The sequence below is a fragment of the Larimichthys crocea genome, chromosome VIII, assembly GCF_000972845.2.
Source record: "Larimichthys crocea isolate SSNF chromosome VIII, L_crocea_2.0, whole genome shotgun sequence".
NCBI classification, from domain to species: Eukaryota; Metazoa; Chordata; class Actinopteri; family Sciaenidae; genus Larimichthys; species Larimichthys crocea.
In genome coordinates this window covers 23643232-23670231 of record NC_040018.1, presented here as the reverse complement: position 1 = coordinate 23670231, position 27000 = coordinate 23643232, and the positions used below count along the sequence as shown (strand labels likewise).

The following is a 27000-nucleotide window of genomic DNA, read 5'->3' as shown; positions in this document are numbered from 1 at the left end:
GTAACACTTGTCCGGACAGACTGAAAAGCCATGCAGTGGCTGGACAACGCAAAGTCCAAGAGTGGTACATGCAACAGCTTAAAATTTAAAAATAAATTAATGAATGAAAGTATTTATAATTAATTTCTCAGTTCATATATTGAAGGAATTTGTGAGACATTATTCTTTTTAAGCCCCAAATAGTGCTGCGCAATGGCTGGACTATACACTTTGAATGTGAAGCGGTGTCGTGCTGCAAAAGCCTACTTGGGTATAAAAGGTTAAAAAGGGGAGAAAGAGAAATGGTATTGAACCCATCTACCCTTGCACTCCAGCAGTGCTGCACGATTGCCCTCTCCTTCCCTCCCTCCCTAGCATCCTCTTCAAAGGGGAGGTGAGGGTTTGATCACTGCGCTCTCACGCAACTGGTCAATGTTTAACTCTAGCGCAGAGCTGGCAGGTACAAGCACGAAATGGCATTAAACTGTTTTTATCAGGACTTAAACCTGCCTGGGTGGCTGCTTTGGCAGCTGTCACAAACTCCTGTTTCAAATGGAAGAGCACAGGATTGACTTTACGCGCACACGTGTTGTTGTCTCTGTTGTCCAAGGTCAATACTCTTATTAGTAGAGCAGATAACGTCTCCAGATGTTAGACATATGGACTATTTCCTTTAATATAGAGCTCGTTTAGTGTATATTTTTTCCACGCACCAAACCAAATCATTCGTCTCAGTCTTCACAATAATATCCTCAAAATCCACAGTAATACTTTCCCACTTATTCTTGACCAGAATAAAAATCTCATCAAAACATTTGCCGAGCAATAACATCGCGCGCTCAACAGAAATACGTGAAATCCACCTGTTGTCGCATTTTATTAAACTCACCTGCAATCTTTAAGAGGATGATCGATAAAGTTTTGATACGACACTTAATACGTATGGAAAAGTAATCTGTAACGCACGAGATATTGCCGAGCGTTTGATCCCAAGACGTTTGCATAAACATTAAAGCAAATAACACTGGTACAGATTTTATTATTAAATATATATATATATATATACAGTGGGTGGAATGTATTAAATTAAATACAGTTATCACAGACTCGATTATACTTGTCTTATCATGTCTTATCCGTCCATAAACTAGAAAACATAAAACGCCTTTGGGGTTATAAATTCATGAGGAGCGTTGCGTCAACTATTGTAAAATAGACAATCAATGTTCTTCATTGACATAAGGTTTCAAACTGATTATACTCTGCACACGCGCGGGAGCACACACACACACACACACACACACCAATCACGCACCTTTTCAACTAAACTTCATTCATGACAAAGAGAGAGAGACAGAGAGAGAGAGAGAGGGAGAGAGAGAGGGAGAGAGAGGGGGGTTACGTCATGAACAGCAGCCAATGAAGCTGATGAGAGCACTATAAAGCAGAGCACATTCTCTGTTGTTGGGACATCAAGAGAGTAAACTCGGACAATAACTTTCCACTTTCCACAACGATATTTTTTACTATTACTATTTACTTTCTCGTGTCTGCTACAAAGTGCTTGTGGAACCGCAGCATTGTTCCTATTTAACCACTCGACTAAGGTAAGCTTAATACATACATATGACGACAGATTGATTTCTAACTGAGCAGGCAATGTCAAGAGTAATAAGAGCAAAGTGCTGACTGGAGGGTATTTTGCAAGCCTGGCTGTTAATAAGTGTGAGTTTGGTCTATGCAGTTGCAACGTTTAATCTGCACATTGTTTTTTTAATCAGTGTGTTTTATTCATGGTACTTGTGTGAGTCATGGTGTGGTGTTAGACAAATAAACTTTACATAACCTCCTACTATGCACAGCTGGCAATGTATTGATTTTTTATTTTATAGCAGCAGAATCTACAGGACAATTAATAATAACAAACACATGTTGTGTGACTTTGTTCAGTCATTCTAAACTTTATTGTGCATATAGTCAACATGTTGCACAACACCTCTCGTCTTCCCTGCCTTCACTACTCTAATGCCCCTCCTTTTTAATTTCAAGGTTGCGCCGAAGCCAGAAAAAAAGGAGTTGTCATCATGGTGCTAATGATACTGCCATTCATTGGATCAGTGTCCGTATCTGAGGGTTTGGTGGCCATAACAGTGTTGTGTCTGGTCTACCTGGCTCTCAGATTTTTTCATACTGAGATTCCTGAGGGGCTTCGTCGACTGCCTGGACCAAAGCCCTTTCCTCTCATCGGGAATGTGCTGGAGGTGGGCAGCAAACCTTACTTGAGTCTCACTGCCATGAGCAAGCGTTATGGTGATGTCTTCCAGATCCAGATTGGCATGCGTCCCGTAATTGTGCTGAGTGGCAGTGACACAGTTCGACAGGCTCTCATCAAGCAGGGGGAAGAGTTTGCAGGCAGACCTGACCTGTACAGCTTTAGGTTCATCAACGATGGCAAGAGTCTGGCCTTCAGTACAGACCAGGCCGGCGTCTGGCGTGCTCGCAGGAAGCTGGCCTACAGTGCCCTTCGCTCCTTCTCCAGCCTGGACGGCACAACCCCAGAGTACTCCTGCATGCTGGAAGAACACATTTGTAAAGAGGGAGAATATCTGATCAAACAGCTCAACAATGTCATGAAGGCTGACGGCAGCTTCGACCCCTTCCGACACATTGTTGTCTCTGTTGCTAATGTGATCTGTGGAATGTGCTTTGGCCGACGCTATGACCACAATGACCAGGAGCTTCTCAGCTTGGTGAACCTTAGTGACGAATTTGGTCGGGTGGTGGGCAGCGGTAACCCTGCAGACTTCATCCCTGTTCTTCAATACCTGCCCAGCTCAACAATGAAGTCTTTCATGAGTATCAATGCCCGTTTCAGTGCATTTGTGCAAAAGATCGTCATTGAGCACTATGCCACCTACAACAAGGTACATCACTCACTGAATCAATCATGAATACATATTCTTCCATAGTACTATTAAAAAAGAGACATGGTTTCCCCTTTTAGTCATTTATTGTGCGATTATATTCTTTCAGGACAACATTCGTGACATCACTGATTCCCTCATTGATCACTGTGAGGACAGGAAGCTGGATGAGAACTCCAATGTCCAGATGTCAGATGAGAAGATTGTAGGAATTGTCAATGACCTGTTTGGAGCTGGTAGGTTGAATTTTTGTGTGTTGAATGATCTGGTCAGAGGTGATTCCTCCCTGAACAAAGAAAAAAAGACATGTCTTCATAGAGGTTACATTTCTCTTCTAGGTTTTGACACCATCTCCACTGCCCTGTCTTGGTCAGTGATGTACTTGGTGGCTCACCCAGAGATGCAGGAAAGGCTTCATCAAGAACTGAGTAAGTAATGCTCTTTTACACAAATTACTTCCTTGCATTTATTTTACAAGACAGTAAAAGTGTGACAAATGCATGGCTTTGATGATATTGGATTGTAATGTAATGCAGAAACACATTTTGCTGCTCTCAAAATTAAATAGATGATTGTAATTATTTAATCAAGTAAAAAATTTGAGACAGGACTTTAAACTGTAACATTCATCCTCATCAGAAGCTAATAGTCAATGATCTCTTTTGATTTCAAGAGGACGCAGTGGGTCTGGATCGCACTCCTCGTCTCTCTGACAGACCCAACTTACCCTTTCTGGATGCTTTCATCCTGGAGCTCTTTCGACATTCTTCATTCCTGCCCTTCACCATCCCTCACTGGTGAGGTTAATCTCTTTTAGATGCATAAGAGTACCACACATGGCCATGAACATGAGGTGTTAATGACAGAACAAAAACGTAGCTATCATAAGCATTAGAATGTATGTGATATAAACCTGTAAAAACACAATGAATTAACACATTGTTCTTCTTTTTCAGCACATCAAAAAACACATCGCTAAATGGATACTTCATTCCCAAAGACACATGTGTCTTCATCAATCAGTGGCAGATGAACCATGATCCGTAAGTTATTTTTCCTGCACTTTTTTGGTCTAAATCGGTTGAATATGGCTGACTCTGACACAACATTCACACTTCAGATTAGCCCAGTACAACTAGTTAAGATGGTAGCTGTCAAGCAAAGAGCAGTCCTTGTTTACTTCCCACACCCACTGAATGTGATCCGACTGAATGAAATTATACCCCTAGTAGATAATGAACCTGCTTTTTGTTGATATGGTGTGATTTGCACAGCTCATCTTATTTCTTCATTCTCTGGACTTTTCAGAGAGATTTGGAAAGATCCATCTTCCTTCAACCCAGATCGCTTCCTGAGTGCTGATGGCACTGCTGTCAACAAGATGGAAGGGGAGAAGGTAATGCTATTTGGCATGGGAAAGCGCCGCTGCATCGGCGAGGTCATTGCACGAAATGAAGTCTACCTCTTCTTGGCAATCCTCGCCCAGAAGTTGCAATTCCAGGCAAAGCCTGGACAGCCACTGGACATGACACCAGAATACGGCCTCACAATGAAGCACAAACGCTGCCACCTGAGAGCCACAATGCGAGTGAGAAATAAGCAGTGAAGCTATTCAGAATGTACAATGTATGACTCACTAAAGTGGTATAAGTTGACTCTAACAATGCAAGAGTCAGTGAAAGAAGCATCTTTCTTAGAATGTAAGGCACCGGATGCCTAATTTGATTCACAGACGTAATGGCATTGAAGCAAATCAGTGAATGTTGCTCGTTGCGGATTGTCAGAGATGACTATGTCTGTGTGAACATATCTCTGTCATGTTTTTGATTCTTTATGAGATCTTCCTGCACATGATCAGTGCTTCTTAGTGAAGTATGAGAGAGATACTTGGTTCTCCTGTGTTGTGTAGTAAACTAAACTGTTCCCATTAAGAAGTTATAAATTACCATGTTCATCTTTGGGGCAAACAGTATGTTTTACTGGATAGGCATTATGATTTAGACCACTGCAATATATTTTTCTTCTGTGACACAGGACTCAGAACTGAACAGATAATACATTTTGATACCATTTATACTTGTAAGGTAAATATTTTTATTCCATAATATAATGTGGATGTAAGACACTGAAGCTATATTTGTATCCCAAAATGTGATTTTGTGTGTATATATCAAGTTCTTTGTATTTTTTAAAGCCATTTTCATGTGCCTAGCGTTTGTATATATCTGAGGTGAAATAGTTTTGCTGTTTATTTGCATGGAATATAAACGCACGAAAAAAAAAAAGAGCTCCAGTGAGTTTTTGGAATATATTGGAAGGCTATACAATTTTGTATTTCTATATGTAATGTATAAATGATTGTATAACATGTACGGGTGTGTGATCGGTGCATCCTTTAATCAGCCACACAAATAAAATTAAATATGCTGTAAAGATTGTGGTCTTGTTCATGTTGTTTGCACAATAATAATAATAATAATATTTAGCTCTCACTTGAATGGACTTCAACTTTAAAGCGAGGGAAAAAAATCACAACAAACCCACGTGGGAGATAAAGGAAGTGACGTTACGTGTCAACTCGGAAGTCAGCGCAAACAAACCGCTGGAGATTTGTCTTTCCTTGACAACTACAGCTACAGATTTGTCGACAAGGTAACTCTTTTTTCTCAGTTCACTATTATTCTCAGTTTGAGCATTTGAAATGAGTACACACTGGTCACAAGTTCACAACAATCCGCTGAGATAAAAACCACACACGAAGCGAAGCTAATGCTAGCTGTTCGGCTAGCGTGCCCAGCTTACTGTTTACTGCTAAATGTTGTGATTGATCATATATTTCTCATATGGATGTTATTTCAAGCCCAACAAGTTTTTAATGCTCAATTCTGCCTCAGACAGATTAATTCATCCGTTTAAAACAAACGGAGATTGAAGTAGCAAACATTTCCACAATGCTCGCCACATGAATGAAAACATTTTAATTAAGGCTGCAGCTTTTTAATACGAGCTGCCGATTAGCTATCCCGATTAACTTTCATATTTCATCCCAACGCCACTTCTAAACCGTAAAGTTAAACTGCGGTCAAGTGAGCCGTCGTTCGTCTTTTCGTGCACCAAAATTTCAAGTGCGCCACTATTACAGAATGTATGGCAAATGCAGGTGGTCCATGATAGGGAGCGAGCAAACTTTCAGTTTTCAAAATAAAACGTCGGTTATTCCAAGGCAGTGCCAATGTGATCCGAAACTGATTTTCATATCGTAGTCTAGAAGCTATTGAACTAAAATATAATATTTTCTTATGAAAAGGCTTGATGCTTTCATACTAATTTTTGACAATGGATGACATTTTGCTCCTCAAGACTATGTTTACTACTCACTGACTTAGTATCAAACATTTTGCATGTATCATTTGAGAGAAATTCAGCCTCAAAGTTCCTTTTTTTGCATAGAAAAAATGCCTCATGCTCTATATTTGCGCTACTGTAAAGACACTTTGATCCATAATTTCTGAGAGAGGTTCATACATTTGACCTCAGAAGCATCCTGACTATTCACTCACTCAGTATCAAGCATATTTACTGTATCATATTTGAGAAATTCAGCCTTAAAGTTTCTTCTTTTGCATTGAGAAAATGCCTCATGCTCTGTATTTACTCTACTGTAAAATCTCTTTGATCTACAATTTCTGAGAGATGTTGATGCACTTGACCCCAGGAATATCATATTTGGACCACATCAACCAAAATATCACACTGTGAAGCCATCACCATATCTAGAGAAAGATCTACAAATATGAAAAACTGTATCTGTAAAGTGTTTCAAAGAAGCAAATATTAACTCAATATTAACTCGTGGATCATGGTTATCTGGTGTCCATCATGGCTAGATATTAAAGTTTATTCTTGCATGTGCTTAATTTGCCCCTTTTACAGATTCAGTGTGACACCTGTTGCAGGTGGTTTCATGTGGAGTGCATCGACATGGACTCGGCAACGGTTCAGCAGGCAGAGAGTAGTGACTGGAATTGTATTATTTGCGAACAATGAATAAACAACTCCAACACTGATCTCAGACTATATCTACAGTCTATATTCACTTCCTGCTCACAGATTCACATTTTACTAGTGAATAATGTTATTTGTTTCCCAAAAGTGGAGCTGAGACATGGAGGGTTTGTAATGATGTTTTCGGTTTTCAGCTGAGTTGTTTAGTTTTCCCTCTGTTTTGGAGTGTAAACCTCTTCATTTGTTCAGCTTCAATCTTATTTTGAACAAATATACAAAACCAATATTTAAAAAAAACAACTAAGAATCTCCCTTTACAAAGCAAAAGAAGGAACTTTGAGGCTGAATTTCTCCAAAAATATACAGTAAATATGCTTGATACTGACTGATTGAACAGTCAGGATGGTCCTGAGATCAACTGTATCAATCTTTGTTAGAAATTATGGATCAAAGGGATTTTACAGTAGAGTAAATACAGAGCATGAGGCCTTTTTTCAGTGCAAAAGAAGGAACTTTGAGGCTGAATTTCTCAAATATGATACAGTAAATATGCTTGATACTAAGTGAGTGAATAGTCAGGATGCTTCTCGGGTCAAATGTATCAACCTTTCTCAGAAATTATGGATCAAAGTGTCTTTACAGTAGCGTAACTATAGAGCACGAGACCTTTTTTCTATGCAAAAAAAGTAACTTTGAGGCTGAATTTCTCTCAAATGATACATGCAAAATGTTTGATACTAAGTCAGTGAGTAGTAAACGTAGTCTTGAGGCGCAAAATATCATCCATTGTCAAAAATTAGTATGAAAGCATCAAGCCTTTTCATAAGAAAATATTCTATTTTAGTTCAATAGCTTCTAGACTATGTGGCCTAATGTCTGAAAATCAGCTTCGTATCACATTGGCTTGTCTGTTTTTACTGCCTTGGAATAACCGACGTTTTATTTTGAAAACCGAAAGTTTGCTCGCTCTCTATCATGGACCACCTGCATTTGCCATACATTCTGTAATAGGGACGCACTTAATATTTTAGTGCCGCTGATTTGACCAAGAAAGGACGAACGACGGCTCACTTGACCGCAGTAAAGTAATCTCGTGAATTACATTGCAGGTGAGCAGCGTGAATTAATTAATTAAGTTCAGGTGCTGTATAACGTTTAGTAGACCGAGTACAGACGAAAATATCAATAATAAAGTGGACTGGGTAAGACATTTGCCCATAAATTCAGCACACCTGCAGCTTATTATTCAGTGAAATTTGGTTCAACGCGTCTAAACAGTGAGGCCAGATGTTCAGGGCTGAAATTATGGCTATAGCTATTATGTTAGAAATATAATAAAAATAAGGCCAAGCCCCCCAAAGCAACCCAAATAAGAGCTTCATTTAATCCTTTAATTATTTACAGGCCTAAATGTAATCACATTTAAATTTGTTACCCTACAGCCCCGTCTGAAATATACACAAAAGCAATTGTTGACTTTGATCACTGCTTTAGATTGATTTATAACATTGTATATTTATATATTGATTGATAATTTCTCTTGTTTATGTTTTCAGTTTTTCAGTGAGCAGAATGGCCACAGACTGGTTGGGCAGCGTTGTGTCAATAAACTGTGGGCTGACACTGGGGGTTTATCAGGGACAAGTGTCATCTGTCGATCACGCCAGCCAGACCATCTCACTGAGACAGCCTTATCACAATGGGGTCAGATGTCCTGTTCCTGAGGTCACTTTCAGGTGAGAACGAAGACGGATGCTGAAAATGTATTTTTATATATTTATCACCACCACCACCGCCAAGGAGAGCAAAGAGTTGAGGAACAAGTGATCAGTTTATTGCAAGTCAGCAACAGGAATTTTAATTAAAAGTATTTATTCTCATTATGAGACAGACGATTTGACCATTTTTTGTTATTTTCTAATCTACTGTACTTTGGATGAAGTAAAATCCAGCTAAATGCGCGCACACACACACACACACACACACACACATATATATATATATATATATATAATATATATATATATTATATATATATTTTTAACCAATCAAGAGGATTGTGTGGACTTGTTGGAGGTATTGTTAAACCCATATCTGTTATATTTTGACATTCTGACTGAAAATACATGTCAAAATCCAGTAGAAATTCTTAAATAGGTAAAATTTGTATGATGTATGTGACTTGATAAATGTCCTGTACACAAGGATAATAGAGTTTAAGCTTCAATATTTTATTTTTTTTTCTAGTGCAATGGATATCAAGGAGTTGAAGTTCCTAGATATCCAGAATACAGTTGACAAGCCCAGCTCTGTTCAGGGAGCTGCATCAGAACCAAGCTCCGTACCTTCAGGACGCCAAGGCCAGAGTAACAAAATCACTCACCCACATGTTACCAGCAGCAGCTCTCATTCTAGCACTGCTCCAATCACCATCCTACGCAGAGGTAGGTGGGTAGGTGACATGGGTGACCTATTGATAAATCACTTTCACATTCACTGCCTTCAATAGAGATAAAAGTTAGAAAATATGAACAACATTTAGTGTTTCATAATGTGTAAAGGGGTATGCAATATCATATTGTTCATGATGATACTGGCATAATTTTATGACTATATTCTGATGATGGCAGGATTCCAACTTGTTGCCATAATGATGTCATGTCGTTGTTCCAGACGCCAAATATTTTTCCAGTATTTTGTTATATTGTCAAGAATATCATCTTCGCAGAAATACCCTGAAATATTGTGATATTATTTTAGACCTACACCTAATGCCTAAGAATTAGGGACATTGTAGCATGTCACATGGATTTTTTACATAATACAGAATCAGTTCATGCAGAAACTTTCCACCATTGGCTCATTCGCTGATACTAACTTTGCTCTCTCCAAGTATGAGTTAAGTTTGTTAACAGCATCAGATAACAGAATCAGGTTTTGTACCAAAGGCTGTGACCTTTACAGTCACCACTGCTGGTGCTAATCACGCTACAACTAAGCTGAACATTGTCCAAGGAGAGCGTGATTGTGTAGCAATACTACTGTAAAGGACTGACAGATTATTTTACAAAAGTTCCAAAATATTAAGACAGGTTAATGTTGGTTTTCATAGGTTAGGAAAAACCCAGTTTATTTAAAGCTTTTGCTTATTCATTGTGAAGGTGCATATCCTAGTTCTTGAATCACAGAGCTATTGTTGCAAAGTACATATCAGGAGTCATTACAGGAATTTACCGCAGCATGGTCATACAGTACTCCTCTGTTGAGGAGTAGAAAATAGATATTGTTCACTGACTGAAGGTAATGTGATACACAGTAGTGTCACATACTGCCCAACTTTTTTATTTTTATAATCCCCAGATAATTGCCACTGAAGATGTCCTGAAAATGCAAAGTCACTCAACGTCACTGTGTTTGATTGTGCAATAGATGCACAAGATGTTTTCTAGGAAGGAAGTAAATTCCTCTGCAGATGAAATGATTTTTCAGATGTCACAAGATAACTTCACAGTCAAGTAATCACAATATTCCAGTGCTACTAAAAGCACACAAGATTTTCTTTATTAAATAAGTCTGGCTATATTTGACATTTTTGTTATCATCATTAAGGAACAAAACAGAAAACAGCAGCTCAATACTTCTCACTTCTCAGATATGTGTCTCTCGGCCTAAAGCCCATTAGTTTCCCTGATGATCATTGAAAACAGGTCACAAGTATCTCTCTTTAAGTTCATTACTGCTCAGTAATTTAATAAAGCAACCATAGTTTCCCATGATGCTGCTTGTTCCAAGTGCACATACGAAACGAAAGAAAGATTTCATGTGCTCTGCTCCTCTCACTTGAAAAAAAAGCCTTCAAAAACTGTAACTGAGAATCTCTGTCTGATTTTTAAAGCTCCTATAAGAACAATGTTTAGTAATTGGTTAATACTTTCATGGTGAATATTTTTATTATTTCAACAACCAACCAGCTAAAATGTTAAAATTTTATGAACCAATGAAAAGATTACCTGAATCAGCCACTTGATGTTTTTTATGGTTATTATTGTTGCCTTAAGCATTTTATGCTGCTGTCTTGGCCAGGTCCTCCTTGAATAAAAAAGTATGCTTTTACCTTGTCAAATATGGGTAAAACAAACAAAACTAGATAGTATCCATATATTGATTAGGTCTTTTCATTAGATTTATTGACAATAAGAAGTTATTTGAATAAATAAATAAAAAAGCAAAATGTATTTTTATACAGGGGTTAGACTGAATATTGAGACTGTAATTTTTAAGTATTTTATAGCTCTTTCAGTGTCTACAGTTGATCCGAATGGGACAGTCTATGTTAACAGACAAGAGTGCTCAGCTAAGTTTGACTGGCTAGACTAAAGCAAGGGGACACAAAGTAACAGCAACAATTAACAATTAGTCCGTCCACATGTAGTCTAACACAGTGGCCCTAGCCAAAACATTGTACCATTGTGAAGCCTCTATTATTGTTTATATTAAAACTTGGACTGTGTGGTTGATTCAGCTCAGTAGTAGTACTGTGGAGTAATTTGTGATGCTGTGGTTTGTAGTGTTGTGTCTTGTTCAGTGTTTTACAGTCATTAGTGATGAGGTTCAGTGTGACTACTGTTCCTCTTTGGCAGATGTTGTTGAGTCATTTGATAATGCACTATGAGTCATCTCTAGCTGTTGTAGCTGTAACTTATCTTCAACTTAATATCATGCACTTCTTTCGGTATTTTGTAGTTGTCCTCGTATTGGCTTTTGGCTATGTGTGCGCACTGTTTTTAAAACCTCTAAAATGTTGACTGTCAAAAACGGCTCCTTATAAAACCTTCATCTTAAATGTAGTTTGATTTTGTGGCAGCAATTTACTGTACATATCTAAAATGGGATTTATTTTTATTTAAAAAAAAATAAAAATAGCTACAGGACATGAAAAAGTGTTGGCTGTCACATGTTTTAGTCAAGCAGCGATGGAGCTGTTTGTTTTGACACACGGATATAGAAAAGCACATCTGCATTTCCCTGTACATGTTGTTGTAAAAATAAGATGTGTGTTACTCAACCTTCCTGATTAGATAAAGGTTAAAAATGGCATTTCCTCTTGTCAGCATCAAGTCAGGAGGAAGCCTGCTTGGATAGCTCTCTGGCCTCTGCCGGAATCAGTTAAAGTCAGTTCACTTTCACACTCAGGATCACTAAACAATGGAGGAGTCAGAGGTCAATAGAATTGGCTAATGGACAATGTGTAATATTCTTCAGCCTGGTTGTAAAAATCACCTTTGCCTTGGTGCATGGAGGATGAAGCTTGCACAATAGGAAGCCTGGCTATATATTTTTTGATTACGTTGTGAAAAGAAATGTTGCAATCTGCATTATTCATTTTGTGACAGCAAGACTTGTAGCTTGTTGACTCACCGCTACTCCCTGTGTGTTACTAGTTCTTACTAAGAAGCCTGAGCATGGGACCAAACACTGTCTTGCTATGACCCCCCCCCTAAGATTCCCATAGCGTGCTAAAGGCTTGTACCAAAGTTCCTCTTTACAATATGTGTGTGACTAAGATCAATAAACATTCCCCCTCCCTCTCTGTGTCTGCTCCTAAAGAGAAGGTTATGCAAAGCCAGGCTTTCGTGCCTCAATGCCCTCCTGTCCTCTCTCTCTCTTTCTCTCTCTCCCCCTCCCTCCCTCGCTCCTGCTCGGCACAGGAAACCGCCCCCCTCCCCGACAGGAAGCCATGTTGTCCCAGTGTGCTCGGAAGCCCAAAGCAATATCAATTGTGGAAGCGATGTTTACCTTTTGAGTTTTTATTTTAATCTCCAGCTTGCAGACTGGTGGCCAGGGAGCTAATGCCCAAATTGCATGGGGCCAAAGTGCTGAGTGGCTTGGGCAGGGCTGGTCCTTTCACACGCAATGCCATGCTCCCAAGAACCCCCCGGCCACAAAGAAGGGAAAGAAGGGTGGGCCGTTGCTTATACAAGATCATGGATTCCAGAAATGTTTTCTGAATATCTGCCATTGATCTTTATGGGAGAGTAGGATGGGAATTTAGAAACTGCTTTTGTGAATGATGCATAGGACTCTAGAAGCTTCTATTAGATCCAAACAGATCTCAAAAAAAGGGCATTTTGGAGGGGGACGTTCAGAGTCTGCCCTTATGAAAACTATTCCCATAACCAGCATGCTACCTCTGTATAAGTAATGAAATTGTGTGCAGCTTGTTTCCCTTAAATGCTTGCCTCCGATTTCTTTTAAACCTCTATGTATCTGGGAAAGGTTTAGCTACAAATTCCTACAACTCCAAATATTCAGTGTGATTATGGACATCCAAAGTTAACTACACAGCAACTATTATAGTTACTAAAGTAGTGAACAATGTTGCAGATTCATGTTTCAGGTTTTCTTAGCTTGTTTAGTCATTAAAATCAGCAACAAGCAGGTTTCTTACAGCAGTGCAATTAGCTCAGTCGAGTCAGCCTGTTGCTTAGCATGGCTGCTGTTCCTCCATCGCCAACTCCACAAGCTCTCTGTTCCTTTTTATGGATGGCATGTCACTGACACACAATGTTGTTATGGTCTTGGCAGTTGCATTTGGATTTACCCCCCTTTGGCCTGTCAGTCTCCTGTTATTATTCTTACATGTATCAGTTCATTTGTCCATCCTTGATAACATTGATCACACATTGAACAGTAACAGTCAGATATTCAGTCACCAGTTGTCACTAGTTGTGGCTTGTCACATTTTAATAGGTGTGTGTTCAACAGTTTTATTATCACGGATATTTCAGTTTGAAATATTCCAGGCCTGTGTACCACAGTCAGTGAAATTTATAGTGGTAAGTTTGTCTAAACTGAAGACAAGTTCACTGTCTGTCTGGCTACTTGTTATTCATTACTCTGTTTGACTTGGAGGTCTGCCCAGATCGTTCAGATTTTTGATTCACAGCATGACAAAACACTTCCTTGAAAATAAAGACAACATCCTTGGCTCTAAGAAATAAATATAGAAGCTATTTTTTCTTCATTTCTTTATTTAGAGGGATTTTTTGTCAGAGCAGTAGCAGAAACACTGATTGCACGTTGATACACCCTCACACCACTGAATGAATGCAAAAAATAAAAAATAAATCTCTCAGACAGTGTTGTGATAGTGTCCATTGCAAATGATCTCATTCAGTATTTTCTGAGCGGCTTTGCATCATTGCCACTTTACTATGACCGAGCCAACCAGTGTGTTTTGCGTGACAGAGTCCAAACTACCTTAGCTGTCACACAGTGACAGTAGCGTGTGACTGTGCCTCTGTGTCTCCTGGTTAGCGTGAGAGCTCCGCATGGTTAGGGTTGAAGGCCAGGTTTTTCCAGTTTTTCTTTTTTGTTCTCTGTTCATTTTGAGGTTTTTTTTTTGTGTGTGTGTGTGTGTGTTTGTCCTTAAATGTATGTAAACTTTATTAAGTACAGCTCAGTTGGCCATTATATGTTTTGTGTGTCAGCAGTGTTTTATTCTCAGTGGGTAATAGTAACTAACCGTGAGAGGACAAGACTTGTTAGTAGTCAGAGTTACACTAGAGCATCTAGTCAGAATTTGAAACTGCTAAGTGCAGGAACTTATTGTGCGTGGATTACAGCCTTTATACAACATTGTGATATATAGTAAGACGGCTCATGGCTCCTTTGAGGGGGTGATTAGCATGTGAGCAGAGCTGAGAGATGGGATTTGTGGGTAATCTATGCATTTTGGGTTTGAGATTAAAGGGAGGATACACCTCTGGTAGCCCAGGATAAAGCCTGTTTTTATAGTTTATTAAATGTAGTTCTACATAGCATGACAAAACACTTCCTTGTAAATAAAGACAACATCCTTGGCTTAAAGAAATGAATATAGAAGCTATTTTTTCTTCACGTTCACAGCGGTTAAAACACTAACACCCCTCTCCTCAACATGTTGGACCAGTCTCAGTAATGTTTTACCTGCTAGTTATGATCGATTATAGTGTAATTAGTATATCAATTAGTGGTGCACTTGTCTTTATTTAGAGAGAAATTAGACACATTGATTGTAATATTTTGTCAGAGCAGTAAGGGAAATACTAATTGCATGTTGATACAATATCGCACCACTGTATGAATGCAAAAAAAAAAAAAAAATAAATCTGTCACTGAAGTGGTGGCTGTAAGACAGTGTTGTGATATTGAAGTCCATTGCAAATGATCTCATACGGTATTTTCTGAGCGGCTTTGCATCATTGCCACTTTACTATGACAGAGCCACCCAGTGTTTTGCGTGACAGAGTCCAAACTACCTTAGCTGTCACACAGTGACAGTAGCGTGTGACTGTGCCTCCGTGTCTCCTGGTTAGCGTGAGAGCTCAGCATGGTTAGGGTTGAAGACCAGGTTTTTCCAGTTTTTCTTTTTTTGTTCTCTGTTCATTTTGAGGTTTTTTTGTGTGTGTGTTTGTTCTTACATGTATGTAAACTTTATTGAGTACAGCTCAGTTGGCCATTGTATGTTTTGTTCTCAGTGGGTAATAGTAACTAACCGTGAGAGGACAACACTTGTTAGCAGTCAGAGTTACACTAGATAAAAGGAGTTTCAAGCATCTAGTCAGAATTTGAAACTGCTAAGTGCAGGAACTTATTGTGTGTGGATTACAGCCTTTATACAACATTGTGATATATAGTAAGACAGCTCATGGCTCTTTTTGAGGGGGTGATTAGCATGTGAGCAGAGCTGAGAGATGGGATTTGTGGGTAATCTATGCATTTTGGGTTTGAGATTAAAGGGAGGATACACCTCTGGTAGCCCAGGATAAAGCCTGTTTTTATAGTTTATTAAATGTAGTTCTAGGGACCATTACAGAAACTGTATGTTATTAAGTTAGCACACATGGTACAAGACCACGAATCTCATACTATTGTTGGGATATTTTATAGACTTTTCCATGTCATTACTTTGTTTTCTTTAATTTATTGTTGTCCAGTCTATTGTTATATGTAGGCTATACAGTATACACTATACAGTATGTGATATAATATATTATTGCTTAATCAAAAAAAATTGTCCTTAAACTGAAATTGTACTTGCTTTTTGGCTAGTTGCTTTTCAGTCACTGCTGATGATTCATTCACAACCCTTCATGTCATTTCTTTCTCCCATCTTGATGTCTCTGTATTCTCCAGCTCCTACAGCTCCAGCTAATATCAGAGGGGCAACACAGGCCACACCAAAGAAAAATAGTGTGAGGAATGGTGGTGCTGCAGGTCCTATGAGGCCAAAGGACGACGAGTGCTTTGGAGATGGGACTGAGGAAGACCTCGACACAGACTTTGACTTTGAGGGAAACCTTGCTCTGTTCGATAAAGCTGCCGTCTTCTCCCAGATTGATGGGACCAACAGCCACAGTAACAGGGCACAGCATCACAGCACGCCAGGTGAACAGAAGCCTGTGTCCTATCGCCATGATGAGAATATTCTGGAGGGCAAACCTGTCATATACAGACAGATAGCGGTGCCCCAGCATGTGGGCAAAGAGTACTGTACAGGTGAGAACATGCATGTGCATGCACACACACAAAGGTAAAATATTAATGTTTATGTACTTGCAGCACTTATGTTGCTTGTGATTCCACGATATAGTGATGGCAGTCAATATGACCGCAGTAAACAGTTCATTTACAAAGACAGGTGTTGAATCCTGTGGTGTTTTAGGGCAAGTGGCTTTCAGCTCAGTACCCATGCTCAATTTGCCTCAACAAGAAATATTTGCTGTGCCGACTTTATTGTAGAACACAATTTTGTAGCTGATCCTGACAAGGTTGGTGGAGAATTGTGGCATAAATAAATACCATGAAAACCTGTTGAGCCAAAAAAAATGCAATTTCTTTCCTTAGATACAAAAAAATATACTTATTTTCATATTTGATTTTATTTCCTTCATTTCAGCAAGTGTGGAGTACCTGCTGTGAATGAAAATACAGTATTTTAGTAAAACTAAATAAATACTATATTATGCCCTTTAAAGAAGAACAACCTTTTGGTATTATTGGCTTGAGGGCAGATTTTTCATAAGCACTCGTCACAATAGCAGTGTGTAAGAACAAGGTGTGTGTGCCTACTTTATTATATGTTTGTTGTTTGTTTAGTTTTTTTGTATATGATATGAGGACAGAAAAAGAATAATTCAGAAGTTGTTTAGACCTGGTCTTAAGATTTTAAGGACCAACTTTGACAAGATTAGTAGTATACCTGTTCTCACTCACCTGTTCCCATTTCCTGTGATTGTATGCACTCAATATAATCTACTGTCACATGAGATAGTCTCTTTGTACTGGCAAAAACCTTGAGATAAAATGAAGTCCCTCTGTGGGACATTTTATCAGTGAGAATGTTTGTGAACACTGTATTTCTTTTGGAAGGAGCAGGTTTTTTCCACTGTGTTTAAACTTTGACCAGGAGTACCATCAATTTATCTAATAACACTGTTTTGAAGCACAGTCAAAAAAAAAAAAGTTTAAATATTTTAAACACAATACTGAGAAGCTCTCGCTGAGGAATGTGCTGTAGTGTTTCTATTGAACACAATGATAAAAACCACATGCACTATAAAGGGAGGTCGCAGTTATCACTGAGTTCTCCTATTGGCCAGCGAGAGGTCACCTTGGGGCAGACGGACTGGAATCATGTCCTCATGGTTACTGTTTATCATAAAGGTGCTGGCTTTTGACGCCCCACACACCCACCCCTGCGATAGGCCCACAGAGATGACAAACTCTTCCTCTCTCACACTTCAGCTCACTCCTGGAACCTGAGTATTACATAACTGTATAATACAGACATAAGATAAGTAAATGGCATGCTAACACAGGCCCTGGAGTTCATGGTGTGAGTAAAATGGTTTAGTTTGAGAAGTGAGGTCGTAGGTTGTTACACTAAAACTCGAGGGATCAAACTCCACCGTTTTCTAGTTACAAGATAAAGTAACAGATTACACAGCAGGAGAATGTGGAATAGTGGACAAGATACAGTATAGTGCATTAATTATATACTAACTTTTTTTCATGTTGGTTGTCAAAATTGACAGTTCAAAATATGTTACAGTGTTGATAAGTGTCGGTTGGTAAAAGCGTCTTTTAAGCACTAACACCAAATTCTTCTAATGAACTAGGAAGCCTGGAACAAAGCTAGTGGTAGATGGGATTTTAGCTACTTATTCCCCTGACATGTAGGTGACAGGCCAGTTGTAGTAGTGATGGTGTTTCTAGGATTTCTATCCCAGTCCCAGTGAATCTGATTGCGGTGACACAGTGCAGCTCAGCGGGAGCAGCTGTCCAACATTCAGTAGACAGCTGCCAAGCAGAGCCTCCTTTTCTTGCCATGCCGGCAGATCTGCTTTCCAGGGCTGTTATCGTAATCCCCATCCTCTGCACTCTGTAATTAGCATGCCGACGTACAACCTTACATAAACAGCACCTCTGAAGCAGGAACAAACCACAGTGCTTTTGACCTGAAATCTTTGCCAGTAAACAGATAAATCAACAGTACAGTAATGGAAGTAGAAAAACAAAGTGCCAAGGTGTATGTTTGGGTTGCCATATTGCTCTGGCATGGGGGTTTGACAGGCCTGTTCCTACAGACTAGTATTTATTGTAGGTTGCAGTCTGTATAAGTTTGGTTGTGTTATTGTCTTTTCCTGTGGTGTGATTGACTCCAGCTGTGCAGTGAAGCCTCAGTGCAAACAAGCCAGGCCACAACACAAATTGCAACCAAGCCAACTGTCAACAGTTTTTTTTCATTTATTTATTTATTTATTTATTTATTTATTTATCATCACCACTTTGGACAAAGCATGATGCAAATTTCTGTCATAACAAAATATTTTTAACCAATTTGAGCCAAACTGCCTCCATCACGTAAAGCAGGAAAGCACTGGGCGTTGAGGCTAAAGGAACAGGGGAAGTGATGCATCTTAAGTTGAAGTTAAATTGAGATTAAGATCCATAGACCTTCATAAAAAGGTTAAAACAAATGATCAACAGTGTGCAGGATTATGTGGTTGTTTTACCTGCTGATGATTAAGTTTTTGATCTTATTCAGCTTACTGTCAATAAGACTTTATGATATAAGTGTCCAGGAACAGCAACTATAGCTTGTCTGGATTATTTAAAATGTAAATGAGTATATGACATGAGCACTCACGCTGTCTGAACAGACAAATTGAATTCAAACAGAAAATGAAATATGTGATATACTTCATGTATGAAGTATGTTTCATGGTTTGAGTGATAAGTGGCACTAAAGATATTACCAAAAACATTTTTAAAAAATCTTCCAGATTACTGCATTAAGCTTCTTTCCTGTGCAGCTATGAAACAACACTGCATCTTGCTACCTTCAGTGCAGGTCAACATAGTTCATCTCTTGCGGTGCAGCAGAGAGGAATGGAACAGCCTTGTCTAACCCTCCTTATACCAGCACAAGCCTTTGTCTCACATGGCCCACATCCAGCCAGCGTGTATTGCTTTCAGTCCCGTCAGTTGCCTTGTCATGCTTGAAGGATTGCTTCCAGCTCAGTTTATTTTAGTGCTGCTGCATACTCATGGCTACCCGGTTTTGCTAGTTGACTCTAGAGTTTGTTTTCACATCACATCAAAAGTGGGTGTGTATGTCTACATAAATCACTGCATGTACGTGTGAGGGTGTGAAGAAGGAGGAGATGACATAAGTATTGGGGGGGCATTGTAGTAGCAACATCAGCAAGGGGGTTATTATGAAACGTACCTGGTGGGATGGTTGAAAAGCAATTAGTGCATACTAATGCAACTCCCACTTCCCCTGAGCTTGGCACTCAGGGCAGCAGTTTGCATGACAAGAGGCAATTGACTTTCCTGTGCTTATCGCTCACACGAGGTTTGGCATGTTCCAGATTTCTGTTGCCCACTAAAACATATTAGCAGTCTTTTGTGCAGTATCAATAAAATAATAGTGGGAGGGGAGCAGAAAGATAAGTGAGGATTTCAGTCAGGCACGGCATCAGTCTGTGTTTATAGGTAATTATCTTGTGTATGAGTGTGTACGTGTATTCTGTGTGGATGAATGTGTGTGTCACTCTGTCCGTGTTGCATGCTAGGGTACAAAGTTGTGTGTATATGTGTTGTTACTCAGCTTGTGTGCTGGAGCATGACGTGTGTGCTAGCACGGGAGTGTGTGTCTGTGTGAATTTGTGTACACTAGTGAGGCCACCAAGTTCTCAGCTACCAGGCCAAAGATCTGTAGGAGGCCATTAAGGACTTAACTGCCTCCCAGCAGCTTTATTTATCAAAGGGATCCTGAGCCGTGCAGTTCCCCCAGCTTGACTTTCATTACCCTTCTAATGTGCCACAGGCAACAGACAGCTAGGGATTAGCACATGCTCTTTAAAGGTTTCCACACACTTCAGTTTGTACAGTGATAAAAGGCTGGATTGTAGTTCTGTAATACAGTCATTCAAAAAATACACAGAAGTGAACAATTCTGTCAAGGTTAGGTGACTTGACATGACAAGATAAAAGCAAAGGGATTTAAGTATTTTTCTCAGAAGAAAGAAACTAAAGAGAAGATGAAGTCCATAACAGAATAGACTTTTGAAGAAAAAAAAAGATCGATGTGAAACTGTAAACGATTAGAGACGTTCAGCTCACATATAGCAACTAAATGTCTAAACGTTTTCTATACAAAAGCTAAACATCTGAAACATATTTTTTAGCGTGTCAGGCCTCCTACAGTGCCAAAAATGCATGCATGTAAGGTAATTAAAAAACAGAGATAACCTTGTATACCAGAGAGGGCTGGTGACATTTCAACTGTAAATGTTTGGTCGATTTATTGTTAAACTTTTAAATATTGATACAAGTATCAGCCTAAAACGTCCAGCATTGGTTGGCCTGTAGCTCTCTGTCACCTTCCAGAAACTATAATGCAGTTTTTGGTTTTTACTTATCAAGTATCTAAGTTAATCGTTCTGCACTGATACAGTTCCTTGTACTGACTCTGAGCTGCCCCTTACAACCTATGCACAACCACTGGCACTGTAACATTACTAAGTTGTTCTTAAAGGCCCAGTTTGTAAGATGTTGGGAGCCTTTCCTTACAGAATATGGCACAAATGGAATATAAAATGCATAACCATGTTTTCATTAGTGTATAATCACCTGGTCCTCTTGCATAGTGTCCACCATGTTTCTACAGTAGCCAAGAACAAATCAGACAGTGGCTCCAGATTCATGCGTTTCATGTTTTTCATGCATTTTGCATCAACCGTAGTTTCTTCTTTAGCCTCTGAATAGGACGACGAGTGGAGGAGGCAGTTATACAGCTAGATCCCACTAAATCCTACACACACCGATCCTTTTCAGAAAGGGCACATCATTGTCATGTTTTTGGTCTAAATGTTGAGGGGGAATAAGAAAAGGTTGTTGTAGTGTTGTAACTGGTCTATGTATTGTATGTTTGTTAGGCAAGCTGAAACAAACATGTTTGCCATAGTGATCGCATTGCTCCATTGTTGCCAAATGGACTTTGTCTAAGCCTACAGCCGATATCTGAGTTTGGCTTCTAACGTGGAAAGGAGGAATTATTGTTATTTAGATTTTTGCACAGCTGTATAACCACGAACACATCGTTTGTCAGGACTTTGATTGGTTTAAAAAGTTTATTTTGTTCAAAAGCTATTGACAATAAGAATCAACAGTTTATTTTAAAGGCTCAACTGAATTGAATCCACTGTTACCACCATGCCTCCCCCATGTTTACCCCTCCGCAATCTCTCACCACTTGTTGGGATACAGGTGCAGGTGTTCATATGTATATGATGTTTGTCTCCTTTTTTGTCACGCCAACCTACTGTATGTTTTGACTGAGACGGCAATCAATGTGGGGGGTCTAGCCTAGTGCAGCCCTATCCTAGAGCTAAGGGTTTGAGGATTGGTCAGAAACCATGTGATGGTGCGTGTGAACCCAGGGCCTACGGGAATAGGCGTCTCACTGTGGCTGCCTTATGTTTGTCATGTTTTGTAAAGGCTGCCAATCTTCCCTTTGTTGCTGCAGACCGCAGTGACAAACAGGAGAGGAAATGGAGAATCTTCCGTGATGGGAACAAGATCAGGTCATGAGGAAGGGCTTTTTCCCTGGGGATTGGGTTCCTCGCATGAGGATCTGTGTTGCTTACACATACCTACCACCCCCTGAGAACCTGGGAGTGTGTTTATCTGTAAACCAACATTTGTTGTTATCTTGGAGGTCAGGTTTCTGGGTTTTACTTTTACTCCAGCTGCTGTTTTTCAAGGTGCACTGATGAAGATAGATGGCAAAATTACATAGTACTGATGAAGATGTATTACATTTCAGGTCTAATTTAGAAACATGATACATGTCAGACTACTCTAATGGATCCAGAAATGTAAGACAACAAATATGTGTACGAATATTGGACAAATATTCCCATTCTTTTCCCTAAATGTTATGTTATGTTATGTTGCTCTGAATACCTCTGTTTCCGAGAGATTTAGACGTTTAAGATTTTAAAATGAAGGCATACATCGCAAGGCTCAGTTGTCTGGTTTGGCATGTGCTTGACATGATTTTGATTGCATTGGAGGAATGTTAATGACAGAGTTTATTACCAGTGGAATTTCCTTTCTTGTGCTTTGTTCCTTAAGGACAATACATCTGGCCGGATGTTTGCTAGAACAGAGTAATGTTTTTATCAACAATCATCCTGTCATGCTCTATGTTCTGTTACATCAGAAGTAACAAATATAGACCCTTACGATCTATCTTACCTCATGTTTTCACTTTGCAGATTCAGGTCTGGTGGTCCCCAGTGTGTCCTATGAGCTCCATAAGCGCATTCTCGCAGCTGCAGAGCGCTGGGGCTTGTCTCTTGAGCGCAGACTGGAGACGATAGGTGTTTGTTCCAGTCAGATGGCTCTCACTCTGCTGGGAGGACCAAACAGGTAAGCAATACCACTCTAGTGTAAGGTGTATAAAGTTAATCAGTTACTGGAATACATGACTATTCATCTGGTGAAAAGTACAGTATAGCTTCTGTCATTTGTAAAATAGGAAGAGGAATGCACAACAAAGTGCCAAACATACCTGTCTGAGTACTCACACAATCATTAAAGCAGCTCTATACAACTTTTTGTTTTCATGTCATGTTTTCCTGTTTCCATGGCAATCATCTTTACTACCATGTTTCTACATGAGTTAGATGGTGTTAACCTTGACCCCCCTCAGGGTATGTTTTCTTAGAAAAGCACTACAGTGAGCAGTCACACTGCAGGTCAAGAACTTTCTAATAGACTAAAGCAGCCTTGTTTGGTGTTGTTTACCTGCACCTTTTATGAGCGGAGTAGTCTTATTTTAAGATCAAAGAACCTAAGCGCAGAGTCTCATATAACAAACAGGTTTACTGTCTCAGATCCTTTTTTTTTTATCAATTTAGCAGTGTAATACTTACGTGTCTCAAATTTACACTGGAACTACTGAGAGTTCAGATCAAGTTTAATTTTGTATTGTAATACCAGGATCACAATCACTACAATAGCGTTCTATTATTTCCCTGACAGCCAACAGGCACTCAATTCATACTCAAAAAGTCTACACGCAAGCCTCGCATCAAACTTTCAAATAATTTCTACCTTATCAGTCCAATAAATAATGAATACTGTCAACAGTAACAGTGTTGTCATTCAGAGTTTTATTTTAAGTTTTTGCCTTTTTTGTGAATTAATCTCTTTGTCGTCTCTTTAATGTCCCCAGACTCAACCCAAAAAATGTCCACCAGAGGCCCACTGTGGTCCTTCTGTGTGGGCCACACATCCAGGGAGCCCAGGGCATCAGCTGTGGTAGACACTTGGCCAACCACGAAGTGGAGGTCATCCTGTTCCTGCCCAACTTTCTCAAAATGCAGGAGTCAGTCACCAGCGAGGTCAACCTCTACAGCAGAACCAGCAGCAAGCAAGTGGCCAATGTCAAAGGTATCGCACACCAACAGGGATATTTCCTGATTAAATCCCTGTCTCCTCAGGTTTCACTGACCTTGATGTCAGGTCTACAGGCTGATGAGTGCTGAAAATGATGATGATGAATGTTGATACAATTCAGAGAATCTGTGTAAGAATTGGTTCATTTTGTCCTGGTGAAACAGACCTGCGCAGATAAATATTGCCCTCTAGTGGAGCAGCATTTTATATTCCTGTAGATGGATAGTAAAGATTCAGTAAAGTCAGTTCTTAGCAAGATCAAAATTGTATTCTCTCTCTTATTTCATGAGGCAACTTTGAAGCACTGCGTCCATCAACTTTATGTCTCTTTCTTTTCATTTTTTTTTGTCCTAGACCTGCCAACAGGCCCTGTTGATCTGGTCATCAACTGCCTAGACTGCCATGAGAACCGACTCCTGAGAGAGCAGTCCTGGTATAAATTAGCCGCCGACTGGGCTAACCAGAACCGGGCTCCTGTCCTAAGTATCGATCCGTCAGTCAGCGAGCAGCATCAGATGGTTGAGGCAAAGTGGACCCTCTTTTTGGGCCTTCCACTACCGTTACCTAAGGCGGAGAGCAGGGTCTACCTCTGTGACATTGGCATCCCTAAACTGGTTTTTCAAGAAGTTGGGATCCGTTACCACTCACCCTTTGGATGTAAATTTGTCATTCCTCTGCACTCGGCATAACAGAGTACCTATTTACATTGCATTTAGTTACAAATGGACAATAGGATGTAGTAGTCTGCCTTTCCACGGTGTATAAAAGTAACATTATGTATGTGGAAATAGCTGAGAAACAACATTATGACCAAACCAATATTTCATTACAAGGTGACTTTATGACACGTCTAAAAGCATATGGTGTAGGCTTTTCCTCTTACCCACTGGAAACTCCCAGGGGCAGGGGGGATTGCAGTGTGTTGCGTGAGACACCTCTTGTTTTTAAGAGAGAAAGGTTTCCTGTTCTTTGGTGTGTTTTGATTAGGGCTCTGTGACTATGTGAATATGTTTACAAAATGCTGACCACTGTGAGTCTATCTGTAACCTCTGATCCCATGACCAGTGAGAGCAGCAGAGACACAGTTCCTGTTTCCTCCTTTAGATTGCTTGTGGAGCGTGATCCCGACCCTGTGACCCGGAGCACAGCTCACCCTAAAAGCTGTCCGCCAACCCAAATCTGCCATTCATCTGCATTTTCATGTCCATTGTCTTTCAATTTGATGCATTTCTGTTACTCACTCAAATGGGTGTATATTGTCTTGTTGTAGCATGCTTCACAGAAAAGGTGGTATTACACAGTATCTATATTTGTATTTATTTGTGGAACAGATCTCAGGAATAATGAATGGAAAAACTTTATATTTGCATTTACATTACATGTGATAGCACTCTTTCTGCACTGTTAGGTGTCTTGAGCTTATAACCAGTGAGACAGAAAATTAAAAGTGGTCTCAGATACTCTGGAGGATTAATTTTCTGTATTGCTAAAATCTTGCAGATTAGACGTGAATTTGAAGCACACATTCCAAGGACCAAAACCATCTTGGACCAGGTTCAACTCTAAGGATTATAGCTAACTACTGTGGGTGTAGTGATGCCTAATTAAGCATTTTCCATTTTTGACACATCGGATCAACCATCTTCAGTACAATTACAGCTCTGACCAACTTCCTCTCTTCTGGTCAGTAAAGATAAACCCCCAAATTAGCAACATGTCAATTTGAGAACAACAAAGAAAAACAGCCTTATCTTAAACTGGCAGCTATGCACTTTTGAAATTATGCACATTGTTTTTTTAAGAGTTCTTAAATCACTGGACTTTTTCTGACTCCATAAAATACAGTAAAAAACTTTTGTCATAAGTAATAAATGACAGATTGATAGGCTTTGCAGAGTCTTCATAATGTCTGCACTTTGGATTTAATGAGCCCTTTAATGTACAGCAGTATCTGAACACATTTCATTGGCTAATGTTTGGATTAAAACAATGATTGTGGCTGTTCTACAAAAAGGGGAAAAAAGGAAGTAAAGAATCAAGAAATCTGTGGTGAACAAGAGAGTTCAAGAGAGTCACTCAGTTGACAGCTCTTCAAGAAATCTGTGAATTGTACTTTATCTCCTGAGAGCTTGCCTAAACCAAGAACTGCCTAGATCCAGGTGTGCAAAGCTGGTTGATGTGGACAGAGTAGATGAAACTTAATCTGTTGGTGCTTCTACAAAGTTCTTAAAGGGTATCTGAATATTAATGTAAATAAAATATTTAAAATTTCACCTGAGAGCCTCCATTCAGGGAAACAGTTTCAGACACTGCAGCCTCTTTTTCTGTGCTTCATCAGAACTATGTTTTTTTGTTCTTCATTGCAGTAAAGACTAAATGAAACACTTGATGACTGAAAAATTCATGCAAGTTTGCAACTTTAGGATTAGTCTCATCTTTATTCGTTGGGTTAAGCGGGGAAAAGGGAAAACACTGCAATACAAAATAAGGTGAATTTCTTGCTAATGTGTTTTTATCTTAGTTTGCAGGAGTGTTGTCAAATCGTTTTTATACCTGTGGTTTTGACTAAGTTTAATTCCAACCACTGATGTGAGTGCTAAGTACATTTTGTAAGCCTGTTATAGCTTCTTGAAAACATGACCTAAAAACACATTTTAAATGTGTTTTTTATGGCTACATGTAAAGCATTTGAAGCTGCAAAAAATATTTCATTGATAAACATTCATCCTGGTTTTACTGACAAAATGCAGATGCTAGGATGGGTGGGTGCTCTCTTACTGTAAATGCAAATGAAATAAAAAAATATCTTGTGCATACTGTGTGTAAACTGTGGAAGATCTGAGTAATGGTCACTGACAAAATACAACACCTAAATGACTACACCTAAGTGCACTATATTTGGGTATTTCCCTTTCAATGCTCCTATATTTAGGAGTAATAATAATATAACACTCTGAAGGGGCCCTTTCTACATGATGAGTTACTTGTGATACTTATCTGCCATTTTTCATAATACTGTTATAAATATTCTTGTAGTGGCATCTGGTATTTCTGGTGCACAATACCTAATAGA

At 39.3% G+C, this 27000-nt stretch overlaps 2 protein-coding genes across 4 annotated transcripts; both read left to right on the top strand.

Moving 5' to 3' along the window:
* The first annotated feature begins 1446 nt into the window (after positions 1 to 1446).
* cyp1a (cytochrome P450, family 1, subfamily A) lies at positions 1447 to 5334 on the top strand. The gene is given in 7 exon segments (NM_001303362.1): positions 1447 to 1586; positions 2029 to 2903; positions 3013 to 3139; positions 3242 to 3331; positions 3577 to 3700; positions 3860 to 3946; positions 4212 to 5334. Coding segments are annotated over 6 exon segments (1566 nt in total). The 5' UTR covers positions 1447 to 1586; positions 2029 to 2063; the 3' UTR covers positions 4510 to 5334.
* Positions 5335 to 5437: 103 nt separating this feature from the next.
* Positions 5438 to 26738, top strand: LOC104920768 (enhancer of mRNA-decapping protein 3). 3 transcript variants are annotated; one of them, XM_027281349.1, is made up of 8 exons: positions 5438 to 5555; positions 6837 to 6915; positions 8465 to 8644; positions 9156 to 9352; positions 16086 to 16448; positions 22742 to 22895; positions 23704 to 23921; positions 24282 to 26738. In XM_027281349.1, the coding sequence occupies exons 3-8, from the start codon at positions 8481 to 8483 to the stop codon at positions 24614 to 24616; spliced, it is 1431 nt and encodes a 476-aa protein (XP_027137150.1). In that variant the 5' UTR covers positions 5438 to 5555; positions 6837 to 6915; positions 8465 to 8480; the 3' UTR covers positions 24617 to 26738. The 3 variants fall into 3 exon arrangements, with proteins under 3 accessions (XP_027137150.1, XP_010731435.3, XP_027137151.1); XM_010733133.3 differs by lacking the exon at positions 6837 to 6915 and having other exon boundaries at positions 5439 to 5555; XM_027281350.1 differs by lacking the exons at positions 5438 to 5555; positions 6837 to 6915 and adding an exon at positions 7722 to 8017.
* The last annotated feature ends 262 nt before the right edge of the window (positions 26739 to 27000 follow it).

Excerpts from the sequence above, each read along its gene's own strand:
- LOC104920768 (XM_027281349.1), top strand. The coding sequence starts at position 8,481 with ATGGCCACAGACTGGTTGGGCAGCGTTGTGTCAATAAACTGTGGGCTG. Across the intron at positions 9,353-16,085 it reads AATCACCATCCTACGCAGAG|CTCCTACAGCTCCAGCTAAT; the intron begins GTAGGTGGGTAG and ends TGTATTCTCCAG. Across the intron at positions 22,896-23,703 it reads CTGCTGGGAGGACCAAACAG|ACTCAACCCAAAAAATGTCC; the intron begins GTAAGCAATACC and ends TAATGTCCCCAG.